The 24,211-nt window shown below is 38.0% G+C and overlaps 2 protein-coding genes and 1 pseudogene across 2 annotated transcripts; 2 read left to right on the top strand and 1 right to left on the bottom strand.

The window, feature by feature from the left end:
• The first annotated feature begins 6,164 nt into the window (after positions 1–6,164).
• Positions 6,165–9,684, top strand: LOC103947295 (phosphatidylinositol 4-kinase gamma 7-like). The gene is made up of 2 exons (XM_009358191.3): positions 6,165–6,539; positions 7,072–9,684. The coding sequence occupies exon 2, from the start codon at positions 7,353–7,355 to the stop codon at positions 9,279–9,281; it is 1,929 nt and encodes a 642-aa protein (XP_009356466.1). The 5' UTR covers positions 6,165–6,539; positions 7,072–7,352; the 3' UTR covers positions 9,282–9,684.
• Positions 9,685–14,555: 4,871 nt separating this feature from the next.
• On the bottom strand, positions 14,556–17,214 carry LOC103947296 (DNA-3-methyladenine glycosylase). The gene is made up of 5 exons (XM_009358192.3): positions 16,653–17,214; positions 15,445–15,502; positions 15,273–15,356; positions 15,042–15,183; positions 14,556–14,952 (listed from the first exon to the last, which is right to left on the bottom strand). The coding sequence occupies exons 1-5, from the start codon at positions 17,029–17,031 to the stop codon at positions 14,674–14,676; spliced, it is 942 nt and encodes a 313-aa protein (XP_009356467.2). The 5' UTR covers positions 17,032–17,214; the 3' UTR covers positions 14,556–14,673.
• A 2,459-nt stretch (positions 17,215–19,673) lies between these two features.
• LOC103947297 lies at positions 19,674–24,009 on the top strand (annotated as a pseudogene).
• Positions 24,010–24,211: the final 202 nt, after the last annotated feature.

The raw sequence follows: 24,211 nt of genomic DNA, 5'->3' as shown, positions 1-24,211 counted from the left end.
TTTATTTTAAATATTTTTATTTAAAATTAAACATAAACAGTACCTGACAAAAACTAATTGCATGTTATACGATGAACGGACATGATTCACGGATCTCCAAGATCCTTATTAATGGAATATGGAGAGGATCCTGTTGGTTTGTTTAGGGTAGAGATACGCTAAGAGCAGTTCCACCAGGGAACATTTAGGCCGCCACCCAATCAATCCACTCCAGCCCAGCATATAGGTTAGCACTCAGCCTAAGCTGGTATCCAGGCCATCCCAGAATCGATAGAGGCATGGACTGGCCCATTTGATGCCATGCTGACGCCAGTGTGGCGTCGGAGGCAAAAACATCGACTCCGCGAACGACTCAGCGAGCAACCCGACGGTGATGTCCAACTCCTCTGGCCTCATCACCCGAAACCACATCGACCCAGATTCCAATTCCTGGTAGTACCTAAAATCCTTGAGGAGTTTGAGCTGCTCGAGCTTTTCATTGCTCAGAAACTTACCTGTTCTAAGAGGGTATTTGAGAAATGACGAAGTTGTTGAAGTAGTAGTATTGGAATCAGTAGTGGTTGTGGTAGTGGAATCAGTAATAATGGAATCAGCAGTTGTGGTGGTGGCGGCGGTGGTGGTGATGGGAGAATGAGATGGGGAGGAGAAGGATTTGAAAACAAAACAGTCTGATTTGGGGAAAGTAGAAAGTGGGTACTTAGGGAGAATAGTTGAGGAGGTTGAGGAAGTAGAGGGAGTGAGGGGAAGGTTTTAGTGGGGTTTGAAGTGGAGGGTGGAGGAGAAGAGATGGCAGTGGTGGTGGTGGTATTGCCGTGGAAAGCAGATGAGAAAGCAAAACAGTTGCTCAATGTTTACTTGCTTGCTCGTCAGAAATTAAAAATAAAATTATTATTATTTATTATTTTATAATAAAAATAATAATATTTTATAAAATTGACAAGGCTATTTTTTAGGGATGGAGATGCATTTGACCTATTACTGTTCATTGGGGTATATCACTATTCACTAAGTGGATTAAATGGGCTGGATGCTGAGGAGGTGGATTGTCTGCCCTCCCATTTCTATACTCTCCCCATGCCCTCTTGTGATGTGTGGTCATGGTTAAGTCACGTTAACATTTTATATTAATTTTTTATAGAAATAATAAAGTAAAAAGTAATAGGAATATAAAATGTTGACGTGATTTAACCGTGACCACACAAACAGAGGGTATAAAGAGAGTATAAAAATGGGAAGGCAGACAATCTACCTCTTGGATGCTGGCGCATTTTTTTTTAGGGTGGACTTGCTCTAATCCAATGTATCCAGTCTGTGGGCAAACAGGTATGGCTCTGCGATATGGCTTGTTTATGGGCATCCACTTTCATTAGTTTGTCCGCTATCTGATTAGCAATGGATAGAGAAAATATGGTCCATGAATGTGGACGAAAATGTTCTACGAATCTAAAGTATGGCAAGATATTATTATTTAACTTTTTAGCATTCATAGCTTCTAAATCCAAAATTAAAAAATGGACATAATTTTCTTCAACCCCACGAAAGGTTTGTAGCACAACGTCCGTTTCGCATAAATAAAATATCGATTGATAGAAAAAAAAAAAAAGAATAAAATAAAAAATTTCACCTCATATCGAATCTTTTCTACCTATAAAATCTGGTATCTTCATCGAATATATAAACCCAGCAAATTCAATTACATAAAACCAAATTAATAAGCAATTCTTGAAGTAATCATATTTCATAATTCATCAACAGAAGACAGTCACTTAAACAGGCATTACCAATACCTAGTGTATTAAGCATTCTATTAGACATGAACTTGTGTTGATTTTAAACTGTTAATACTTAAAATTAATATGTATCCGGTTAAATCAAGAATACTTTTATTTCTGAGAACCGAGAAGACTCACAATAACATTTCAACGATTAGGTAGAATTGTTCAATACAACAAAATCGTCGTAGAAAACGGAATTGGATCCTCTCCGAGGCAAAGCCTCAGGATCCTTCTAACCTATTAACACGGGTAATTGAATTTTGATCCAACGGTTAAAATTCTTATAACTTTTAAAGAGGTTCCATATTTGTAGTCGTTGGATCAAAATTCAACCGTCCGTATTATTAGATCAGAAGAATCCTAAAGATTTGTCTCGAAGAGGATCTAATTCCGTAGAAAACACCCTTAAAACGGTAGTAGAGAGCACGATGCTTCATAATATCACCACTTGTAATACAAAATAGAAACAAAAAATAAAAAATTAGATGAAAATTGTGCTAAAAAATGCAGCTGGCAAGGATAATATCGACAAGTCGGATTTTAAAGTAATTATTAGTTTCGTTGTCACCATCACGTGTGTCGACTGCAGTCTTTGGGGATTTGGATTGATTGAGAAGGAGAGGAATTTTGTAACGGAGCCCCATGTGCCGGCCCTACCTATCTTAAACTTCTTAATTAATTAATTAATATTGTAATCGAGCCTTATGGCTAATTGCTATGAGTGGTCACTTAGTATCGCGGTTTAGTAGTATTTTTTTTCATTTATAAACAAGAGATTTTAGGTTTATTGTGAGATTAAGATCACCTTCTTCCCTTTTAGTATAAAAAATATTGTTTGTTCAAAAAATAAAAATAAAAATAAAAATTGCTATGGGTGAAGTGTCGTATTTTCTTTATTTAAATTTATAGTTTAATGTTGCTCTAATATCACCGTCCTTGCTCTCCTCCAAAACCGAAAACGTAATTTAGACTTTTTTTTTTAATATTAAAATCTTTGTCGTTATCTAGTCAACAAGTTGATAAAATCGTGGATTCCGTCCCATTATGAAGATGATGTAAACTAAATAAAGTGATGACAAGTTCATTTAATTCAAATTGAAGAAATTATGAATCGGAAAGAGATAAGATTGACGATTTTAAATGTAAATATTGAAGAACCTAAAGTTTGGAATTTACAAGTTTTTTTAAAGAAATCCCAATGAAGCAGTTAATGACTTAAATAAATGGATTACAACTCCCTAACTTTGGAAGCGAACGACAAAACGAAAGGTCTAATTTTTATTATAGATGTTAACACGTAGTTTGGAAGCTTAAATAGTCTCGGATTGCTAAAATTTATCTTATGTCACAACAAATTAGTGAGTTTGAACCGTGACATCTTTCTCTTTCTGAATATATATTATGAGCCCAAATCGGAACTCAAATGCCAAATTTGCAAATTCCCATTGCGTCTTTTTGTCTTCCAACGGTCCATTTCTTTTTCAATCCACTCGGCTATTCTACATCAAAGATGAGAATGAATCATCACGAACTAAACAATTTTCCGTTAGTTGGTCGATATATCAATGAAAACAATGCTCATACTCATTTCATACAAATTCATTCGTTGTAAATAAATTCTAAAATATATTTGCATGCTCGTTAACTTTGAGGGCATATATCTCAATGAAGAATTTCCATACGAAACCAGGTTGGAATGCGTATAACTAGACGCATAAGTGTAAAAATCAACACACACAAGTTCCATATATCTTTCGGAAACTGGTCCCAAATAGATTCTTTATAGATTTCGAACACACATTCTGTCTTACAGATTCTTGCATGTTCAAGGCAGTTGATATGCAACTTGGAATTGAAAGATCAATTGCATTGCATGTCATGGAAATTTTTGCTTGAGAAGTTGAGAGGTTAACCAAAAATGAGGGGATCTTCCACAGCTTCAAGGTGAATTCTGCTCATTTGCATGCAAAGTTTTATTCTCCATAAAGGAATCATAATTATTGGTCAATTTTTATTAATAAGTAGTAATTGACAAGGATTATGGAAGAAGGTATTAAAATGGAATAGTATTCGACTTTATCTTCCCATTGACCTTTTTTTTTTTTTTTTTTTTTTTTTTCTATGAAACGATAGCTGTTTTATTAGCATCTTAAGAAAACTTACAAAGTTTAAATAGGGCAAATTCGATTAAATTTGAAGGATCTTCAAACAAAAAGGACTCAAAACAAAAAAGGTAGTGCTATCCACATTTATTTTTACTTCTTGCACACTCCTCTCAAATTTCGGCCTCGGATTGAGTAAGACTATCCAACAGAAAACAAGGCCAACTTGGCCAATCTACCAGCCACCTTATCGTCAAATCTTTGAGTGTGACAAGCATGAGAACATATTTAGCACTCCAAAATGAAAATATGTTCTCCGTAGGTGAAATTTATTTGAACTTAATCATGTTTGTTTGATCAATGTTTCTCGCTCCAAAACTAAAGTTGCTCGAAGCATTCTTCGGCACAACGGGCTTAAAAATCTCTAGATTGGATTCAATTATTATTTTTAGGGTTTGTATGGTATTTTATTTCTTTATGGGGCTTTTAGATCCAGGTCCAAAAATGTAGAGTGTTTTATTTCTTTCGATTTATACCAATCTTAGCGGAAAAAAAAAAAAAACTAATTACTTCCTTCTGAAATTTGTTTCATACCCAATTTATAGAGTAATTTTATTGGGTTATTTTATGGAGATCATCTATTCAAACCACAATTGTCACATCCCGGCCCGGGGCGGAATCACTTCCCGGGCCCGTTCCACCACCGTAGCACGATATTGTTCGCTTTGGGCTTACCATTCCCTCACGGTTTTGTTTTTGGGAACTCACGAGTAACTTCCCAGTGGGTCACCCATCATGGGATTGCTTTAGCCATTTTCTCGCTTAACTTCGGAGTTCCGACGGAACCTGAAGCCAGTGAGCTCCCAAAAGGGCTCGTGCTAGGTAGAGATAGGAATACACATTTAAGGATCACTCATCTGGACGATGTGAGATGTTACAACAATAAACCATATGATGTGGTTGTTGAAATTCAAATTAAATGTTTAAAAACTCACTTCTTCCCTATTGATAACAAGTAACATGTTTACAATTTTGTTCTAAAAAATTAGTCTACCGCATTACCCATCTGTAAATACACTATTGATCCGAAAATGAGATAGTAATGTGATCCACATACTCATTTTTACTTTTCACACCTTTTGTCAATTTTCAACCATCAAATCGAATGAATTAAAAGAGATCAACAAATAAAAATTAACAAAATGTAAAAGAAATCCACAAATTCTCTTTCCAATAAAAAGAAGAAATCCAATAAATTCTCTGAGACCATCTCTAACCGAAAGGTCCAGAGGGCCAAAAATAGACCGAAAACCGTCTCCAACCAAGGACCAAGCCAAAGGGCCAACCGGCTGCCCCAAATGAGCCAGCCAGCCAACCTCGGGTCGGGCCACATGTTGACGTCATATTGATTTTTTTTTACAATTTATTTATTTATTTATTTTTTACATTAAGTAACATGAAACAATATTAAACAACAAGAAATAATATTAAGTAACATTAAACAACATTAAAAGAAAATTTAACAACATAAAACTTAAACAACATTTTTAAAAACATTTATCAAAATGAAAATTATTGACAATCTATAACATAAAATTATTGAGGTAATTTAATTTAAGTAATCATAGTAATTCAATTAAAATAACAAATAATGTTTGACTCTATGACCCTTTGATCAAGTTGGAGATAATTTTTTATGACAAGGCTATACTTGATCTGACTCTCAGTTAAAAATAGTAAAAAATATAACCTGCATTATTAATTAAAATATTAATTTATTGAAATCCCGCTTCCTTCCTTCGATTGATCAAAGATGGTCTCTTGAAACCGTACGATCAGTCCACCGAAAAGCAACACATGTACTATCGTACTCGGCCCCACAAGTTACCCAGATTCCGCAGCAGCAAAATTTGCCACTCCCACTCTCCAGGGGCAGCGGTGGCATGCACTTTCCAGGGTCAATTTCGTCATACAAACATTAAACCCAACTGTTGACCCCTCCGTGGGCTCGAGAGATTCGTCTATCAGACCGGCATAGAAACTGTAAAAATAAAAAAAAAATTTAATTAAAAAGCGACGGTGACAAATGCCATATCATCACCCGGTCCCTTATCTCCACGTCACCACACCGTGGACCAATTTCATCACACGGTCCAAGATCGCCAAGAGTTCACAGATCCAGCGGCCCAAATTACGTGTTCTAGAGTCTTCGAATCAAATACGCAGAAGCAAGAGAGAGAAAGAGAGAGAGAGAGGGAGGGAGAGAGAGAGGAGAGAGAGGGTGTGGTCAGATTTTAACCAGGGTTAGTTTGTTTAACCCGGCTTTACGCGCTGAGTTAAAGATGGTAGCGAGGGCTGGGCAGAGACTGGTGTGTGTGAGAGAGGAGAAGGCAAAGATTAGTGACAGACTCAGAGAGCAAGAAGAAGAAGAAGGACGGCGACGCAGGAAAACTCGCGAGGGTTTTTGTGAGTCGACTCGGACGATTCTCATCCTTCCTCCCCCAAACCACTCGCATCTCGCGCGGTCCGTTAAACCTCCGTTATTCTCAGTCAATTTCAAGGAGGCGTGCGCCATGGATTCCGTCTTGTTGTTTTAGCGGCCGTTCTCGTTTCGTCGTTTCGGAGCGTTTTGGTTGATAGCTCTTCCAGATCTTGCATTCTGGTGAGTCGCCGCCTCTGATTGCGATGTTTCCCACCTTAATAATGTTCAGATTTTGTTCTTCATTGTCATTTGCGATTCAATGTTGTCATTTTATCGTTAATTTTGCATTGTCGTTGATATTCTCCTTGTAGATCGAGTCGAATCAATGCTAGGGTTCAGTAATTTTGATTTAGGGGCGGAGAATCGAAATTTTATAGGATTTGGTTTCAGTTTCAGTGATTCGGATTTAAAAAGTGTTCCGTTTCGAATTTAATCGAATTTTTTAAGAATATTTGGGTGTTGAGAAACTGTAAAGTGCATTAATCTCTAATTTGTGCATTTGGTGATTTTGGATGCTTGGAGCATTAAATCAATGAATTAGTGTATATTGAATTTATTTACAGGTTATGGATGCTTTGTTTTTATGTTAATTTGTGTAAAGTTCAATTAATTAAGTGAACTGATTTCTGTATTTGACCCACTCTTTGTTCTAAGGTCTCTTTTCCATGGAAAAATAATGAATTTAACATCCGGCTGTTACGTTTCGATGCAGAATCTTTATCTTTTAGTAGAGGATGGCAGTGGCTTCTCACTCAATGTAGCATTGCGCTCCAGCATAAGCTTTTCGGTCTCCCGTTTGTTCCTTAGGTGATTTTGCTCACGGAATCTTGGTGGGTTTTGGAAGTCCTTCTCTTATGATCATTTTGGAATCGAATTTTCTACTCATTCCATCATTGGCTGCTTTGGAGCTTGGCAACGTTCGGGAAGGGGAGAAGCTCTCTTTTACCGCCGCCTCTCTTGCCGGCCTCCTAAACTGTCACTTCCATTTGCTTTATGTCTCGGAAGCTGGACAGCCCAGTACAGACCCAGATGGCAGTGGCACTATTTCGCAATCCGCTCAGTGGGGAGTACCATGGAAGCAACAGAATGGAAAGGAAGCAGCACACTGGTAGGAGGCGAGTTTTTGTGCAAACTGAAAGTGGATGTGTCTTGGGGATGGATTTGGATCGCAGTGATAATGTCCATACTGTGAAGAGAAGATTGCAGATTGCTCTCAATGTCCCAACTGATGGAAGCTCGTTGACATTTGGGGATGTGGTGTTGAAGAACGATCTGAGTGCAGTTAGGAATGACTCCCCTCTTCTTCTCACAAGGAACCTTATGCATAGAAGTTCATCAACTCCATGTCTCTCGCCTACTGGAAGGGATCTGCAGCAGAGAGATCGGAGTGGTCCTATCGAGATATTGGGGAACTCAGATCGGTTTACTAGGACAAGCCAAGTGGTCAAAGATATGGTGAAGGCCATCAAGATGGGGGTTGATCCAATTCCTGTTCATAGTGGGCTTGGAGGTGCATACTATTTCAGGAACAGCAGAGGTGAGTGTGTTTCAATAGTGAAGCCAACTGATGAAGAACCTTTTGCACCTAATAACCCAAAAGGTTTTGTCGGTAAAGCTCTTGGGCAACCAGGTTTGAAGCGCTCGGTGCGAGTTGGGGAGACTGGATTCCGAGAAGTCGCAGCTTACCTGCTTGACAAAGATCACTTTGCCAATGTGCCTCCCACTGCCTTGGTGAAGATCACTCACTCTATCTTTAACATAAACGATGGGGTGAACGGGAACAAGACTCCCCAGAAGAAGCTGGTTAGCAAGATTGCATCTTGCCAACAATTTATACAACATGATTTTGATGCCAGTGATCATGGGACATCCAGCTTCCCTGTAACTTCTGTGCATCGTATAGGGATATTAGACATTAGGATTCTTAACACTGACAGGCATGCAGGTAACCTTTTAGTTAGGAAACTGGACGGTGTCGGGATGTTTGGTCAAGTGGAGCTCATTCCAATTGACCATGGCCTTTGTTTGCCGGAAACTTTGGAGGACCCCTACTTTGAGTGGATTCATTGGCCTCAGGCTTCTATTCCATTCTCAGATGACGAGCTTGAGTACATAGAAAAGCTTGATCCGCTTGAGGATTGTGAGATGCTGCGAAGGGAGCTTCCCATGATTCGAGAGGCTTGTCTCAGGGTTTTGGTTCTTTGCACCATTTTCCTGAAGGAGTCTGCTGCATATGGTCTGTGTCTTGCTGAAGTAGGTGAGATGATGACCAGGGAATTTCGAAGTGGCGAGGAGGAACCTAGTGAACTTGAGGTAATTTGTATGGAGGCAAGGAGGATGTTAGCAGAGAGGGAGGAGGTGCTGTCCCCCAAGGCTGATTCGGGAGATCAGGAGTTCTTATTTGACATAGACTGTGAGGAAGCAGAGGAAGACTGCACCTTGAAATTTGCAGCAGATGATTATCTGACCAGGGCATCATCTTTTCCATTTGCAAATGGGAGTGGGCATGGCCGCTCGCTTCTCTCTAAACTTGAAGAAAGCATCGAGGAGGAAGAGGACAATGAAGTGGAAGAGCAGGGGGCATTAGCAACTCTGCCAACTCCAGAAAAGGTCCCAAGCGTTTCAAAGCTTTCTATGTCACTGAAGAACACAGTTTTGGTGGGAGAGAAGAGCCACCTGAAGCATATGGGTTCCAAACCAGGAAACGGATACATGGTGAATACATCATCGGGGCACAGGAGTGCAAGCGAGCAGCTTCCTGCAAGCATGAGCTTTGTGAAGCTGGCTGACATGAGCGAGGATGACTGGACCTTGTTTCTGGAGAAGTTTCAAGATATGCTGTACCCGGCATTTGCCAAACGCAAATCTGTTACCCTAGGTCAGAGGCAGAGACAGAGGCTCGGTACGTCGTGCCAGTTTTGAGACTGAGACAGCAACGCTTGCTGCGGTCTATGATAAGAGGCAACTGAAGACGATGCGTAATAAGATTCGTAGGGTTTGGGGGTGGGAGTGCAAGGATATGTTGGGGTTTTGTTGAGATTAGATTTGGCATTTGGGTTTATGGTTTTGCCCCCTCGGAAGTTGGAAGGCGTTTGTAGTGACGAGTGACTGTAGGAGGAAAACTGCCACCGTAAATATTCTTGGGCAATCAGCTGTGCGAGAGGAGCTGAGAGTAGAATTCGATGTATTTCTTTGTATTTTTTGTTTCCATTTTTTTCTTTTTAACTTCGCTTTCTTTCACTCCTTGATGGAGTTGTCGGATAAATAATTTGTAGAATGAAATCAAGAAAAAGAAGGATTATGTAAATTCTGGCCTTGTTTCAAATTACGTGTTTTCATTGCCCTTTAAAGTAGAAAGTTGGTGTTTTTATGCTTTTGGTCTCATAACTCTAAGTCCCCAAGGGAACCGAAATTGGATAAATAAAAAAGAAAACTGGCCTAACTCATTGCACCTTGTCGAAGCAACACTTTGTTTCACTCTTTTTATTCAGCGGTTGGGTACGTAAACCTTTAAACTTATTTCAATATTGGACCTTAGACATATAATAATACTGAATGGAATCTACAGGTGAAATATGTGCAGAATCATCATTAGAACTACCATACTTGCCGACCAACGGTGAACTGATCGAACCTTGCTTTCAGAACTTTTGACCAACATGTCCTCGAACGCAGTGGCGAAGTCAAGATTTACCGAGGGAAGGGGCGGAATTCAAAAGAGTGCAAGGTTCAATCGAAACGGTTGCTTTCACATTGGAGAGTGCAAAGTTTTGAGTCAACATTTACATTCATAACAGAAAACAGTCGCTTCACTAAAGAGGTTGTAAGCCGTAATATCAAATCCATGTAAGAAGTTTAAAATGGTTAGGATTAGATTCTAAAAAACATTAGGCGCTAGTCAGACAACGAACTGGAGCCTAGCAGCTAGGTGACTAGGCGAGATTTGGACAGGAGCCTAGATGGATTTAAATAAATTTCTTTTATCGTAAAATAAGCATGAAACAATATTTACCTTATTTTTTAAAAATTAATACAATATTTATAGATAATGTGGCATCCCACATCGTCAAGGGAAGTGGATCCTGTAAGCCTTATATTTATATTCTCATCTCTACCTAGCACGAGGCTTTTTGGGAGCTCACTGGCTTCAGGTTCCATAGGAACTTCGAAGTTAAGCTAGAAAGAGGCTAGAGCATTCCCAGGATGGGTGACCTACTGGGAAGTTTTGCTTGCGTGAGTTCCCAGAAACAAAACCGTGAGGGCGTGGTCGAGGCCCAAAGCGGATAATATCGTGCTACAGTGGAGTCGAGCCTGGGGATGTGGTGGGGGCCTGGATCAGGATGTGACAATTTGGTATCATAGCCAATCCCTGACCGGAAGTGTGCCGACAAGGACGTCGGGCTCCTAAAGGGGGTGGATTGTGACATCCCACATTGCTCAGGAGAGTGGATCCTTTAAGCCTTATATGTATATTCTCATCTTTACCTATCACGAGGTCTTTTGGGAGCTCACTGGCTTCAGGTTCCATCGGAACTCCGAAGTTAAGCGAGTTTGCGCAAGAGCAATCCCAGGATGGGTGACCCACTGGAAATTTCTTATGTGAGTTCCCAGAAATAAAATCGTGAGGGCGTGATTGGGGCCCAAAGCGGTGGAGTCAAACCCAGGATGTGGTGGGGGCCCGTGTCAGGATGTGACTGATAATATGAGAGTTTAAGATAAATACGCTGAGGTCGAATTAATATATAAATTATGCATTAAACAATATTTTCATATCAGTTAATGAAATTAAAGTGTGTCTATATATAAACTAACCAACACATGATCAAATTAATATCAAAACAACATCAATTACAATCTATGATTATTATAATAGCTTAGGGATCTAAAATTTTCATTCAATATACATCAATTTTCATAGCATTCTATATTATTAATTTGGATTACGACTAAAAAAATTATTTAAATTTAGAAATTAGGACATTATAAAAAAATAAAAAATAAAAAGAGAAATTAAGAAATTAGGTGTTGGTGGAGAGGAGAGAAGCAGACCAGGTGATGGTGGCTTGGTCGGCGGAAGGAAAAAGGGTATTGGAATAGGGGAAAAAGCACATTGGGCTTATTGGGTATTGGGCATTAGGGGGTTTGTAAAGAAAATGGGAGAGGATTATATTTAAAAGAGAGAATCACGTGGCTATTAAAAAGACGGGCACGTGTTTTTTAATTGCATTGGATCCAAACGAGTCGTTTTGGCCCATTCGCTTAAAAAGGGAACATGTTCTTCTTCACTATCCATCTGCGCGCATCAGAACCAAATGCCGAAGGGGCTGAACGAGTCGAGTTTTCTGGCGAAGGGAGGGGCTGAACTAGAGCTCTAATCGTGTTTTCCAGTGAGGGAAGTGGCGGCCGCTACTCCTCGCCCTCACGTGGCTTCGCCAGTAAGGGGTTTCCGAATTATGGATTTATCGAATCGCTTACTCTATCACTTATGATAAGTTCTTGAAAACTCCGTTTCATTCTCAAATGTACCTGTTTTTCCTGAAGCAAGTCTTTAATTGCACCTGGTTGTTATTGCCCTAAATAGTAAATACCTATTAGTAGCCAAAAGGAAAAAGAGTTAAGTGGATGCCAGTATTCAGAGTGTATAATATATGTTTCAAATGACGTCCCTATTTGTTGCAAAATATCCACAGATTAATATATTGAATTTTTGGTGTGCATTATTTGTCTCAATTTTAGGGATTAAATTATGCACTCAACTTTATATAATTAATTAATTCTATTTGGAAAAGACGTGAGTCTTGTTTATGTCACGGTTGTTCAAAACTGGAAAGTAAAACGTGATATTACCAACACTTGGATAGTACACGAAAGCCATCACTTGGATGGTACACGTTTTTTGTATTTTGCGTTTCTTCCCTCGAGCAGCGGATTGTTTTGCCTGCTGTTTTTCAAGGTTTTTTTGTTGTACGCTTCCATGCACTGTATTATTGGTTCCTGATGAAACCGTGATATGGTATCAGAGCAGGCTTATTTTTCTAGCACGATTGAATTCGAATTGAAATTATGGATCGAAAACCCTAAAGACCTGAGTTTAGACAATGAATTTGAAACCCCAACGTCAAGAGTCTGGACACTTGAATCTAATCCCGGAAACTCAAATCAAATAATAAAAACAAAAGGATTGCTGATGCGGAGTTGCTTTACGCGTGGGTGATCAAGGAGTGGTTTCACGTGATAACGCGTACTAAAGATGTAAAGTTCTACGTGAGAAACCTAATTGTATTAATCACCATTTATATTGAATTGTACTGAGGTCTTTTGAGTACAATATTGATATTGATTAATAGTGATCGACTCGACCGTCGGTAACTCTACAGATTAAAGGCCAAGTGGCCAACTTTAATTATATGCCTAACTTAGCGGTGGGGTTTCATTGCTTTCACTATGAGTAAGGTTCATGGTTGCTGGACTTCATCTTGAAAGAAGATAGACATTGAAATATGGGTGAAGGGTTTTCAACTGACAATCTATGAGGGCGGTCAAAGGCTTCCCATACAAGCTGAAGATGAGAATTGTTGTTTACTTAATCAGAGCACTGCAGACCCCACATGAATGGATATTATTAATATATAATTAATAGATAGATTAAAGTGATAATTAGTATAATTGGTGGTGGGACGTACGACGGAGAGACTGCAATGATAAGGAATGGAATTCGAGTTGTTGTTTATTACTATATTTGCCACTTGATTTACGATAACTAGGGTTTATGATGCAGCAAGACAAAATGATGCCATTAACAAGTGAACGGAGACAAAACATGGGACTCGGACTTGTCTCATTGCATACTAGTTATGCAGTATGTACACTTAATGAATTTTATGAGGTTACTGACGAGAGAAATTTGTCCACGCTTGGGATACCAACGTGATTAGTTTGCGTTCCACCTCTGTGACATGCAGTGGTGGATATATATTGTGACCAAGGTGGTCCTAGGATTACTCGAAGTTTGAGAAATATACATGTGAAGGTTTTCTGAGGATCTTTCGAATGTTTGATGTGAGTTCCTTTTATACCATTAAGTGTTTGATCTAATGTCTACTATGCATATTTTGGCAGCACTTGACAAGTTACATCGAGAGCATTCAACAAGTTCTCTCGATAACACTCATCAGATTGCTTTAACATACATCAATATCAGTTAACATGTGCACAATAGTTTGGTTAATGACAACAAGCCCATATATTGTTTGACGATGCCTAGTGAATAAACAACAAATTATTTGCGTGCTTTTTTTGTATTAAAAAATTTAGACGTTTAACACTAGACCCCCAATGTTCGAATCTTAAATTCGCCACTTATGACATGACACCTCAAGTCCCAAGTGCATAGAAGTTCTTCTCGTCATTAACGACTGCTTATCTTTTTGTCAATGCAATGTTAGTCATCTGGAGGAGTTTTTCTTATTTTTCAATCAGAAGGCTTTAATTGTTGCAGATGTGTTCATTGTGTCATGTTGAAGAAATTGTCATGGGAGCCTGGAAAGCAGATTTTCAACACTAGCACGGTAGGGAGAACCCACAAGTGGTGCTTGGATTGGCTGGTTAGCGTAAGGATCAATTATATTGAGCCTTTTACTGGATTGATTGATACTTATCTTTTTTTGGGTCAATTTTGTTATTGATATACTTATCATATCGCTGGTTTTCGCTATTTATGTTAGTCGAACTTGAGGCATTCCATTTACAAATCGAGATGAACACCAGTTAAAAACGAAATGTTAGCAACAACATTATTACAAAGAGATAATCAACCCACAAGCAACAACAGAGTTGCGCCACCACAATTGACCGATCACAACTAATTATCAACTTCATAAGAAATGTGTATCGTCATTGCATCACATTACTGGAACCTTAAACTAAGTTGAAATAACTATAATTTTGAATTATCAATAAGTTACAGGCTGCGCTGCCAACAACAGCAACCGTAATGCAGTTGCAAACGTGTCAGTCATTGACCTTATGAACCAATAATTATGATAATTAAAAGATTTTCCATATAAAAAAAATTAAAACAAACCAATGGTTTGTTAATTTCTGCACCAACCAAATAATCATTCTTTCTTGAGTTCATAATATTTTTTGGGTCAATCTCAATTTATATAAACAAGGAAAAAAACAGAAAGCAAAAAATAGAGCTGTAATTATAATACATAATTCAAATTATTGATTTATTACATTGAAAAAGCATATACAGTGTGTGTGTTGTTCTTGGTACGTAATTCAGATAAGGTTAAATAAGTAGACTTAATTAGATATGTCTCCAAGGTCTTTCTGCAAGGTTTACACATTCACTGTACCTATAGCAATCCACCAGATGATCATTTGTCAGCCCTGCAGCCTGCATGAACGAGTACACAATCACCGGTCCAACGTACCGAAATCCTCTCTTGATCAAATCCTTGCTCATGGATTCTGCTTTCGGGGTCCTCAGAGGAACGTTTCTCGGGTATCTGAATCGGTTTATGACCGGTTTGTGATTCACAGAACTCCACACGTAGCTGCTGAAAGATCCAAACTCCCTTACAATCTGCATTGATTTAGATAGCTAATTAAGTTTCGGTACAGTGTTAGCAAGTAATTAAATAATTAATATTATGTTTAAGTTTTCTTGCTTGCCTTCAATATGCATTTGGCATTGTCTATAATGCACCTCACTTTGCAGTCTACCAGCATTATTTCTTTGTTGGAGGTTATTTCTGCAATCTCTTTCTCCCCCATTTTCGCAACTTTGTTCGGATCAAATCCAGAAAACGCTTCCCTGAGTCACAAATTAAATCATAAGATCATTGAAATAGTACTCAAAGTTTCATAAATTCTAGTGACATATGTAGAAAAGAGCTAGGTTACCTGAAAAGCTCCCTTCTTTTCACAATTTCAGTCCAATTGTGGTCCATCAACATACCAGACAGTGCAAGCAGCTCAAACAATTGACTGCATGCATATAGATACATTTATTTAATTAAATACCACTTAATTTTTGATTAATTAGACTGGACCGTAAGAGTCTCGATGGACTTACTTGTCATCGTATGCTGGAACTCCCCAGCATTCGTCGTGAAACACTACATAAACTTTATCTGTTGTAATGAAATAATAAGATCAATGCATGTCTGCATTAAAATTCTTTATTTACTCCAGCAAAACAATTTATTTTATTTGAAGTGTGCATATTTTATGATAGTTTTATCTTGTGGAGAGTTGACAAGTTCAAACATGACACAATTACCCAACTTGAAACTCACACGAACATAAGACTCGACGAGTCGACGTGTATATGTTGCGTGTCGCAGGGTGAGCCAAGAAAAAAACGAATATATTTTTATTAAACCTTTTGAACACGATCCATTGCCAAACGCTATGCAGTAGACAATCAAAAACTTAATTGTAGCAGGCAAAGAAAGACTTTTTAGTCAAAATGTCCATGGAAGTGACATAATTCTTCATTTTAATTCCTGACAATGAAAATTTATAGAAGTGGTCTTTAAGTTTGTCCACCGTAAATTATTTTGGTATTTTCATTAAAAATCTGTCAATTTTCTCGTTTAATTGGTCACATGAACGACTATGTGACCACATTTTCAACAGTACTTTTGTCAAACTAACCTTCCAACTTAATGAGGATATTGACAAATTTTTAATGGAATGATCAAAATGATTTACGATAGATAAACTGAGGGACCGTTATATCAATTTTTAATGTCAGAGATCAAATCAAAGTGAAAAATTATATCAATCTTAAAGAATTTTCTAATATGCTCTAGAGTCAATAAAATGTTAATTACCTCATAATCGTTGTCATCTGTATTATTATCTTTCAGAATATATATGTTAACTTGCATATATCGTTAGCCATGACTTTTAAGTATTCATATACGTCCGACACCTTGTTGTAACATTTTGTAACATCAACTAGTTTGTAGGGTTATGGAATCCTCGATGACTTTGTTGTTTAATATGTTTACTATCATTTTCTATAGATTCCACGTACCAACTCCCACACCCATTTTCCTTTTCCATTTTTCTCCAGAGCAAGTCATAAAATATTTTTTCAAAGGTTGGAATATAGGAAATAGGAGTCCCATCGGGGTCTCCGATGAAATTGAAACGATACGATAAAGGTTAGCATGGCTTATGTGCAAAAATGACACGCATATATACTTCGAGAAAGCATGAAAATATATAGAAAGCAAAGTTTTCTGCATTATTTGATGAAACAATAAAACTCACCACTATTCTTTGTTATCCAATTGCATCTCCTCAACTCCCCATCATTAGCATCCTGAGCCAGACTAATCTGCTGCTGGGCCAGTTTAGCCACTGGAGAATTATACTCTCTTCTTGGAGGTGGTTGCGCAAAGAAGCGGAAAGCCGCGGAAATCTTCTGATCCAGTGGGAAGTTAGAATCAGTGAGAAAATAATCATACGAGTTCTCCGACATAGAGTATGACAAAGATGAGGATAGGGATAGAGATGAAGTGCTCTTGTGAAGGCCAATTGGGTAAATTCTCTTGAGGAGTTTAGAGCTACTGTTCGTCTTGTCTCTCTCTTTTACAACTTTGTTCTCCTCCAGAATTACATGTCTTCTTACAATACTTGCTTCAGACATTGTTACTTGCAGAAGACGTAAGGAGATAAATAGAAACAAATAACTCAAATGGAGTAGCTATGTTGTAATGGGCCGAGATTTTATAAGAGTTTGTATGCTTTTAGTTGGTTTGGTGAAATGTGAGTTTCATGCATAAATGTGTGTTGCCATTTTTTCTCCTTGGTTTACAAGAAAAATTGGAGAGGCAAAACATTAACTTTCCTTTAAAAGGGCTTTGAAATTATTGATCCCCTGTGATTTATATAGATCACCTGAAATATTGAAATAAGAACAGAAAGAAAGAAAAAAGCACACCTATGAATGAATGAAACTGTTGACCTAATGGAGCTATTCCCTAATATACTTAGAGATATTAATTAATTAGTACTTCTATCCTTTTTCTCATGGGATTACTTAATGTTTCTAAGGATGTGGGGGCTTTGTTGCTTGGCCAATAAGTAAGGGAATATGCATGAAATAGAACCGACAAAAAATTGGACATTAAAAATAGAGAGATACTACACGAACAATATACCGTATGTAAACCACAAGTTAGGTCCATTTTTATCGTTTGTTTAGTATCCTCTTGTACCGTTTTCAATTCAAAGTTTGTAAAGTGATTCTATTTGTGCACTATTCCCTATAATTACAATTGTTCTAAAAATCTCGATCCAGTGTTGTCTAGACCCTGCCTAGATGCTAGGCAGTTGGCCACCACCCCGATTAGTCCCTAAGCATTTGAATATTAAGAAATGGCGCCTAGACCCGCTTAAGTGTTTGCCTAGCCCGTCTAGGTCACAACTCCCACTTAGATAGAAAATCGATAATTTTCATTTTGTATTTTATTTTTTCAATAAAATGTAATAGACTTACTGAATACTTGGATGAACACTCCTTATATGCTTGTTCCCTATTGTTTCACTTTGTTCTAAAACTTTATAATATATATGTTATTTTGTGCAATTTATGTATCCCAATACAATTATGTGTTTTTTAAGTATAAATAGGCACTTGGTACAATATATAATAGATTTACTTAAATCCGCCTAGTTCACCTAGACCCTTGCCTAATCACTAGGCCCTAACCTGCCTTCCGACTAACACCTAGCATTTTTTAGAACCTTGTCACCATTTAGCAAACCATGAACCTATGTTGTCATCACATTACTTTCTGCAAATAAATCTCTCTCCTTTTTTATTTTTTATTTTTTTCCTGAAAAGGTGAAGATTGAAAGGACCAGTTTCTAATGAAAGAGCAATGTCTTCATCATCAAAATGTAGTGAAAATGCTTTTGCAGATGTGGTGTTTGTTTCAGGGAGCAAGCAAGTCATGGGATGATGTGAAGTAGGACGTCCATGCCAATCTCTACTCCTAAATTCTTCGTAGTTGTGGTGTTTGTTTCAGGGAGGCAGACTCTCTCTCCTCTTATTTTTCGTACCCTCCTATTTTGTGTGATCATAGTTAAGCCACGTCAATATTTTATATTATTTTTTTTATAAAGATAATAAGACAAAAAATAATATTAATATAAAATGTTAATGTGTCTTAACCGTGACCACACAAACAAAAGAGCACAGGAGGGCACGGAAAGTTAGAGGGCACATAATCTGCCTCCTTGTTTCAGAGAGCAAGCAAGTCATGGGATGATGGGCCATTCTGTACTCATCCTAAATTCTTTGCAGTAGTGAATCCGGATCCTTCTCAGATTCTCTTTGTTAGGATTCTAGAGATTCGTGAATCATGTCTGTTTATTGTATATCGTACGGTTAAAAATCATTTTAATTTTTTTATTTAAAATAAACACAAATAGTATCTGACAAAAATTGATAACACGATGTACGATAAACGAATACGATTTACGGATTTTCAGAATTCTCCAAAGATGAGAAGATGATCCTTATTCTTGTTGGTGTAGTTGTGGTGTTTGTTTCAGGGAGCAAGCACGTCATGGGATGATGGGTCCCTCCCGATCTCTCTCTCTCTCTGTAGCTGTTAGCCCTAAAAACTAAATTTTGGGTCCAAACAGTAGCTGGAACTTCAAATAGGGTTTGAGACATACTTGTCACCTGCACAGAAAAAGATATCCCATCATCAACTATCAAAAGCTTCCTACTCTCTCACTCTCTCCCTTTTCACTTCGTCAAATTTTCTTCTTCTTGGTGGCTGCTTGGGACCATTATCCATGGAGCAAACTGGATTAGTGATTGGTCAGCTTGCCATTATTTATGGACAAAGTTATTAAGGTGGTGGGATTTTGTGATCATTTGTGTTAGATTTTTAATTTTAGGTATTTTTTATAAAACATTATATTTATACTAAAAATGAAGAAAATTGGTTTCGAATTTAACATCTACGAAATTCGAACCTGACATTCAAGAAAAATACCATTTGGTCAGGACTATAAATGTCAATAGAAAAATTCTCCAGCTATAAAAAAAAAAGGAGTTTTAACGAAAAACTCACGGTACTGTTCACTTTAACGAAAAACCACATTTTTACACTAAAAAATTAATCCTGATACTATTCACTTTACCCTTTATTTTGTCCTTATCATTAAAACTCAAAGTTTTCAAACCTTTTTCATTAGTTTTCTTAAAAAAAAAAAAGTAATAAATCAATCTTTGGTCAGCAAAAGCTTATTAAAACAAGCAACGTTTGAAAGTTAAAACTGAAGCACGACGACGCCGTTTCGTATTTTTAGTTACCAACCTTCAAAATTGCCGGGAAGCCAACGGCTTCCTTAAACCCTAGCGCCTCCCGCCGCCGCCGTTCCATCAATAAAGCTTGGATTCTGATCCAACATCGAACCAGTCTCTGGTCTCTATCATTTCTATCAGCTTTCCAATTTTCCCAGGAACCAAACAGGGCTCTTGCATTTTCATGCTCCATCACATCCACAAATGGAAGCCCTCACATTTCCTACAAAAATCTCAAATTCTCGCTCCCCTCTTTTGCCTCATCTTCACTAAACCCTCGGCATCTGCTGCAAAGTTAGACGACGAGCTTGCCGCCGCCGTCCCAAATCCTACAAGCAACGTCTCCGAAGTCATTGCCGGCTTGGGAATCTTTGGTTTGAGAAAATTTTTGGGTAATCGTTATTTTAGAACCTTCATCTTGAAGCTGAATCAGTCAGAGGTGGATTTGATTATTGAAAGTTTGAGTCTTGAGGGCCCGGATTTGGCTTCGGGTTCTTCAATTTTTTGAGGAATGAGTGTGACTTTCGGCATTCGGGGATTGCGGAGTTTATCGTTGCTCATGTATTGGCGGCGAATAGGCAGTTTCAGGAGTTGCGTTCGGTTGTAAAGCAAATGGTGGATGAAGAAGGCATGGTTTCTAAGTGCTTCTCCTATCATATAGATTGCAGCTTGGTCTGAGATTATGCAAGGCAGATAAATTTTTGGGCCGAAATGAGTAATGAGGTTTTGTTGAAGTTATTGAATAGCTCTATTTTTTTTATTTTTTTATTTTGTTGCATACTTTCTGTGAGCTAGAAAAAAAAAATGATGGTAGTTGTTTATGCTTGGATTGGTGTTTTAGGCCACACTACCCTATGCATTTAGTCGGTTTCTTCGGTGAGCAATATTTTTCGCATTTTGGGATTTATATATTTGCTGTGATTTGTGATAGGCCCTGGTTCTGCACCTTCACTTCGTGAGCTGCTCTTGCGTAGATTCAGGGACTGGGACTAAATTAGTATGGTATGGGATACGTTGGCGTTTGCTTATTCGAGATCTGAGATGGTTCATGATGCCCTGTCTGTTCTTGCTAAGATGAGAGATTTGAATTTGAAGGTTTCGACATCTACCTATAACTGCCTGTTGCATAATTTGAGGCATACAGATATCATGTGGAATGTTTATAATGAAATAAAAGATACTGGAACTCCGGAGAGTGACTACACTACTTCCATACTTATAGATGGACTGTGCCATCAATCCGGTCTGCAAGATGCAGTTTCTTTCCTCGTGGATGCTGAAAGAACGGAGACTGGGCCTTCTGTTGTTTCTTTCAATACCATCATGTCTTGGTCCTGTAAATTGGGTTTTGTGGATGTTGAAAAGTCGTTTTTTTCGTATGATGTTGAAGTATGGACTTGTTCCTGATTCGTACAGTTATAATATTCTGATTCTTGGGCTATGTGCAGCAGGTTCATTGGAACAAGCATTGGAGTTCACCAAAGACATGGAGAGGCATGGGGTACAGCCTGACACGGAAACTTACAACATTCTCTGTAAGGGGTTTCATCTACTTGGTTTGATGAGTGGAGCTCGCAAGGTCATTCAGCAAATGTTGGTTAAAGGGTTGAATCCGGATCATGTTACATATACAATTATGATATGTGGCCACTGCCATGTTGGCAACATTGACGAAGCCCTTAAGTTGCGGAAAGAGATGATTTCAAGAGATTTTCAGTTGAGTGTCATTGTTTACAGTGTACTACTCAGCGGTATGTGTAAAAGTGGACGGGTAGAAGAAACATTGGGATTGTTATATGAGATGGAAGCTGTTGGCTTGGAGCCAGATCTTATATCATATTCAATCCTCATTCAGGGTCTATGCAAGCAAGGAGATGTACAAAGAGCTAGCGAAATATATAGAGAAATGTACAGGAAGAGAATCATTCCCAATTACTCTGCAAACCATGCTATTCTGTTAGGTCTGCGTGTGAAAGGGGATATTTATGAGGCAAGGAAGTTTTTTGATCATCTGACGACAAGGGCTGTGACAGAGGATGTTGTGCTGTATAAAATTATGATGGATGTGTATGTAAAACTAGGTAGTGTTGCAGAAGCCATACAATTATATAAACAAATAATTGAGAAGGGAATAAATCCTAGTACTGTCACTTTCAATACTCTTATTCATGGTTTCTGCAAAATTGGGAAACTAGTTGAGGCTCGAAGGATGTTGGATACCATCGAGCTGCATGGATTGCTACCAAGTCCAGTTAGTTATACTATTATGAATGCTAACTGTGAACAGGGAAACATCAAGGGCATGCTTGAATTACTTCGAAACATGGAAGCAAAAGCTGTAGAACCAACTCATGTATCTTGCACAGTAGTTATTAAAGGACTTTGCAAACAGGGGAAGCTGTGGGATGCTGTTCACTTAGTCGAGAAAATGTATGCTAAGGGCCTAACCCCGGATCAAATCACATATAATACTATCATCAAATGTTTCTGCAAAGCTCAAGACTTCGAGAAAGCTTTTCAGTTACACAACGAGATGCTGATGCATAATCTTGAGCCTACTCCTGTTACATATAATCTCCTCATCAATGGTCTTTGTGTATATGGTGACCTAGAGGATGCTGACAGGCTACTGGTTTCTCTCGATGACGGCAATATCAATTTGACAAAGTTTGCCTATACCACTTTAATAAAAGCACATTGTGCAAAGGGTGATGTATATAGGGCTGTGGGACTCTTTCTTCAAATGGTGGGGAAAGGATTTGAAATCTCCATCAGAGATTATAGTGCTGTAATTAATAGATTGTGAAAAAGGTGTAGGATAACTGAAGCAAAGTACTTTTTCTGTATGATGTTATCTGATGGGATTTCTTCTGATCAAGAACTTTGTGAGGTGATGCTTAATGTTTTCGATCAAGGTGGTGATTTCGATTCAGCAGCGGAACTCCTCGCTAAGATGATCAAATTTGGCTTTCATCCTGATTAATTCCTTGGGAAAGTTATATCTTTTAGCATCAGGCGATTTGACCATTGGGAAAAGCTGTTTACTGGCTCATAAAGAAAGTTCCGTTCACAAGGTATAACATTCTATTAATCTCTCCAGTTTCTCACAAAAAGATAAATAAATTATTTCATATCCATCCAGAAACGAAAATTAAGTCAGAAGATCTTAGGACCCCTTTCCTAGTTATTTCATATTAACACTAGGTTATTGTTGATTAGCTGTACGAGCCCAATTATAATTCTTATTCATTTTATCATTTTTGTGGGTATTCTAATTGTAAATTGACAACCAGACCAAATCCTTTTTTTTTCCAGAGGGCAGCTGAGATTTAGTTGCTAAAACAACTTGAGGAGCGGGAAAAGCATCTCAAACCTTTGCTTTCTTCCTCTTAAACGAACACTCATCCGATTTTCATGTAAAGTTGTCGTTCACCCTACCTCGAGTTATATCCATTATTTTCATTTTCTTGGCACAAACAAATGCAAAGTACATTCAAGAACAATACTTATCAATGACGTTCATTGACTAGATTCTTTTGTACGTGGTTATGATTTTTATGACTGCAGCAGAAATCTCAAATTAATTGTTTACTCTCGTTGCAGAGTTTACGACTTAGGAGCAAGGATGTTCTTGGTGAAGATAAGGCTTACATGGCTGAAAGTTGAAACCAAGAGTTCTTATACAAGACTGCCGGCTAACCAGGATGCTTCTACGCATGCAGTCCCGAATTTCAGGTGCGCCCAAGAGTTAGTTTAAGATCCTTGTGGAGTCTCGGGAAAATGCTGAAAAAAATGATCCCCTCGCTGAAACCAAGAGTTGTTCTAAAAGTAGAAACACTATCTGCTGGAGGATTTGTGTGACAATCTTCTCGTTCGTATTTGAAAGATGAATGGGAATCATGTTGCCCCGGTGACAATGAGGGCGGTTGCCCTTTTCTTTGAACGTAGTAACCCATGTGCGCCTCAGTCTTTTGCCTCATTAACAACCAGCAAGGGGAAGCTAGTTCCTTGAGTTCTTATGGAGGTTAGTTTCTTGAAGAGAGTTTCAAAGAATGCACCACTCCATTTGCTTCTGCTTCTCTTTAATTCTTACTTTCCCATGTTTTCAGGACAATCGAAAGAGACGCTAAGGTGAATTTATCATCAGGCTCTTCTGCCTCATAGGCAAGAACACAATACCATTCAGTTCGTTCAATGTGATCTGAATAATAATTATTTACTGAAAAGTTAAAAGAGTCTCCTGGACTTTGATACGAAATGTATGAAACGGTAATAAAGAATAACCATTATTTATTCCCCAAATTCCTATTTGTTTTCGGAGCTGCTATTGGCACTCCTAAATCGATCTTTTATGTACTAGTCTATGTACACCCAACTTTTATAATTTATAATTTTTTTTTTAATTTGACCGCAAAGTTAATCTCACTCCAGCATTGCTACATCGAAGGTGACTACGAGGAGAATTTATTAATAAAAAAGAAAAATACAACATGTTAAGGTAGAT

Source organism: the organism of the source record quoted next, unplaced genomic scaffold, assembly GCF_019419815.1.
Source record: "Pyrus x bretschneideri cultivar Hongxiangsu unplaced genomic scaffold, Pyrus_bretschneideri_v1 Contig6, whole genome shotgun sequence".
NCBI lineage: Eukaryota > Viridiplantae > Streptophyta > Magnoliopsida > Rosales > Rosaceae > Pyrus > Pyrus x bretschneideri.
The sequence above is the reverse complement of the archived record's forward strand: the minus strand, read 5'-3'. Positions and strand labels throughout refer to the sequence as shown.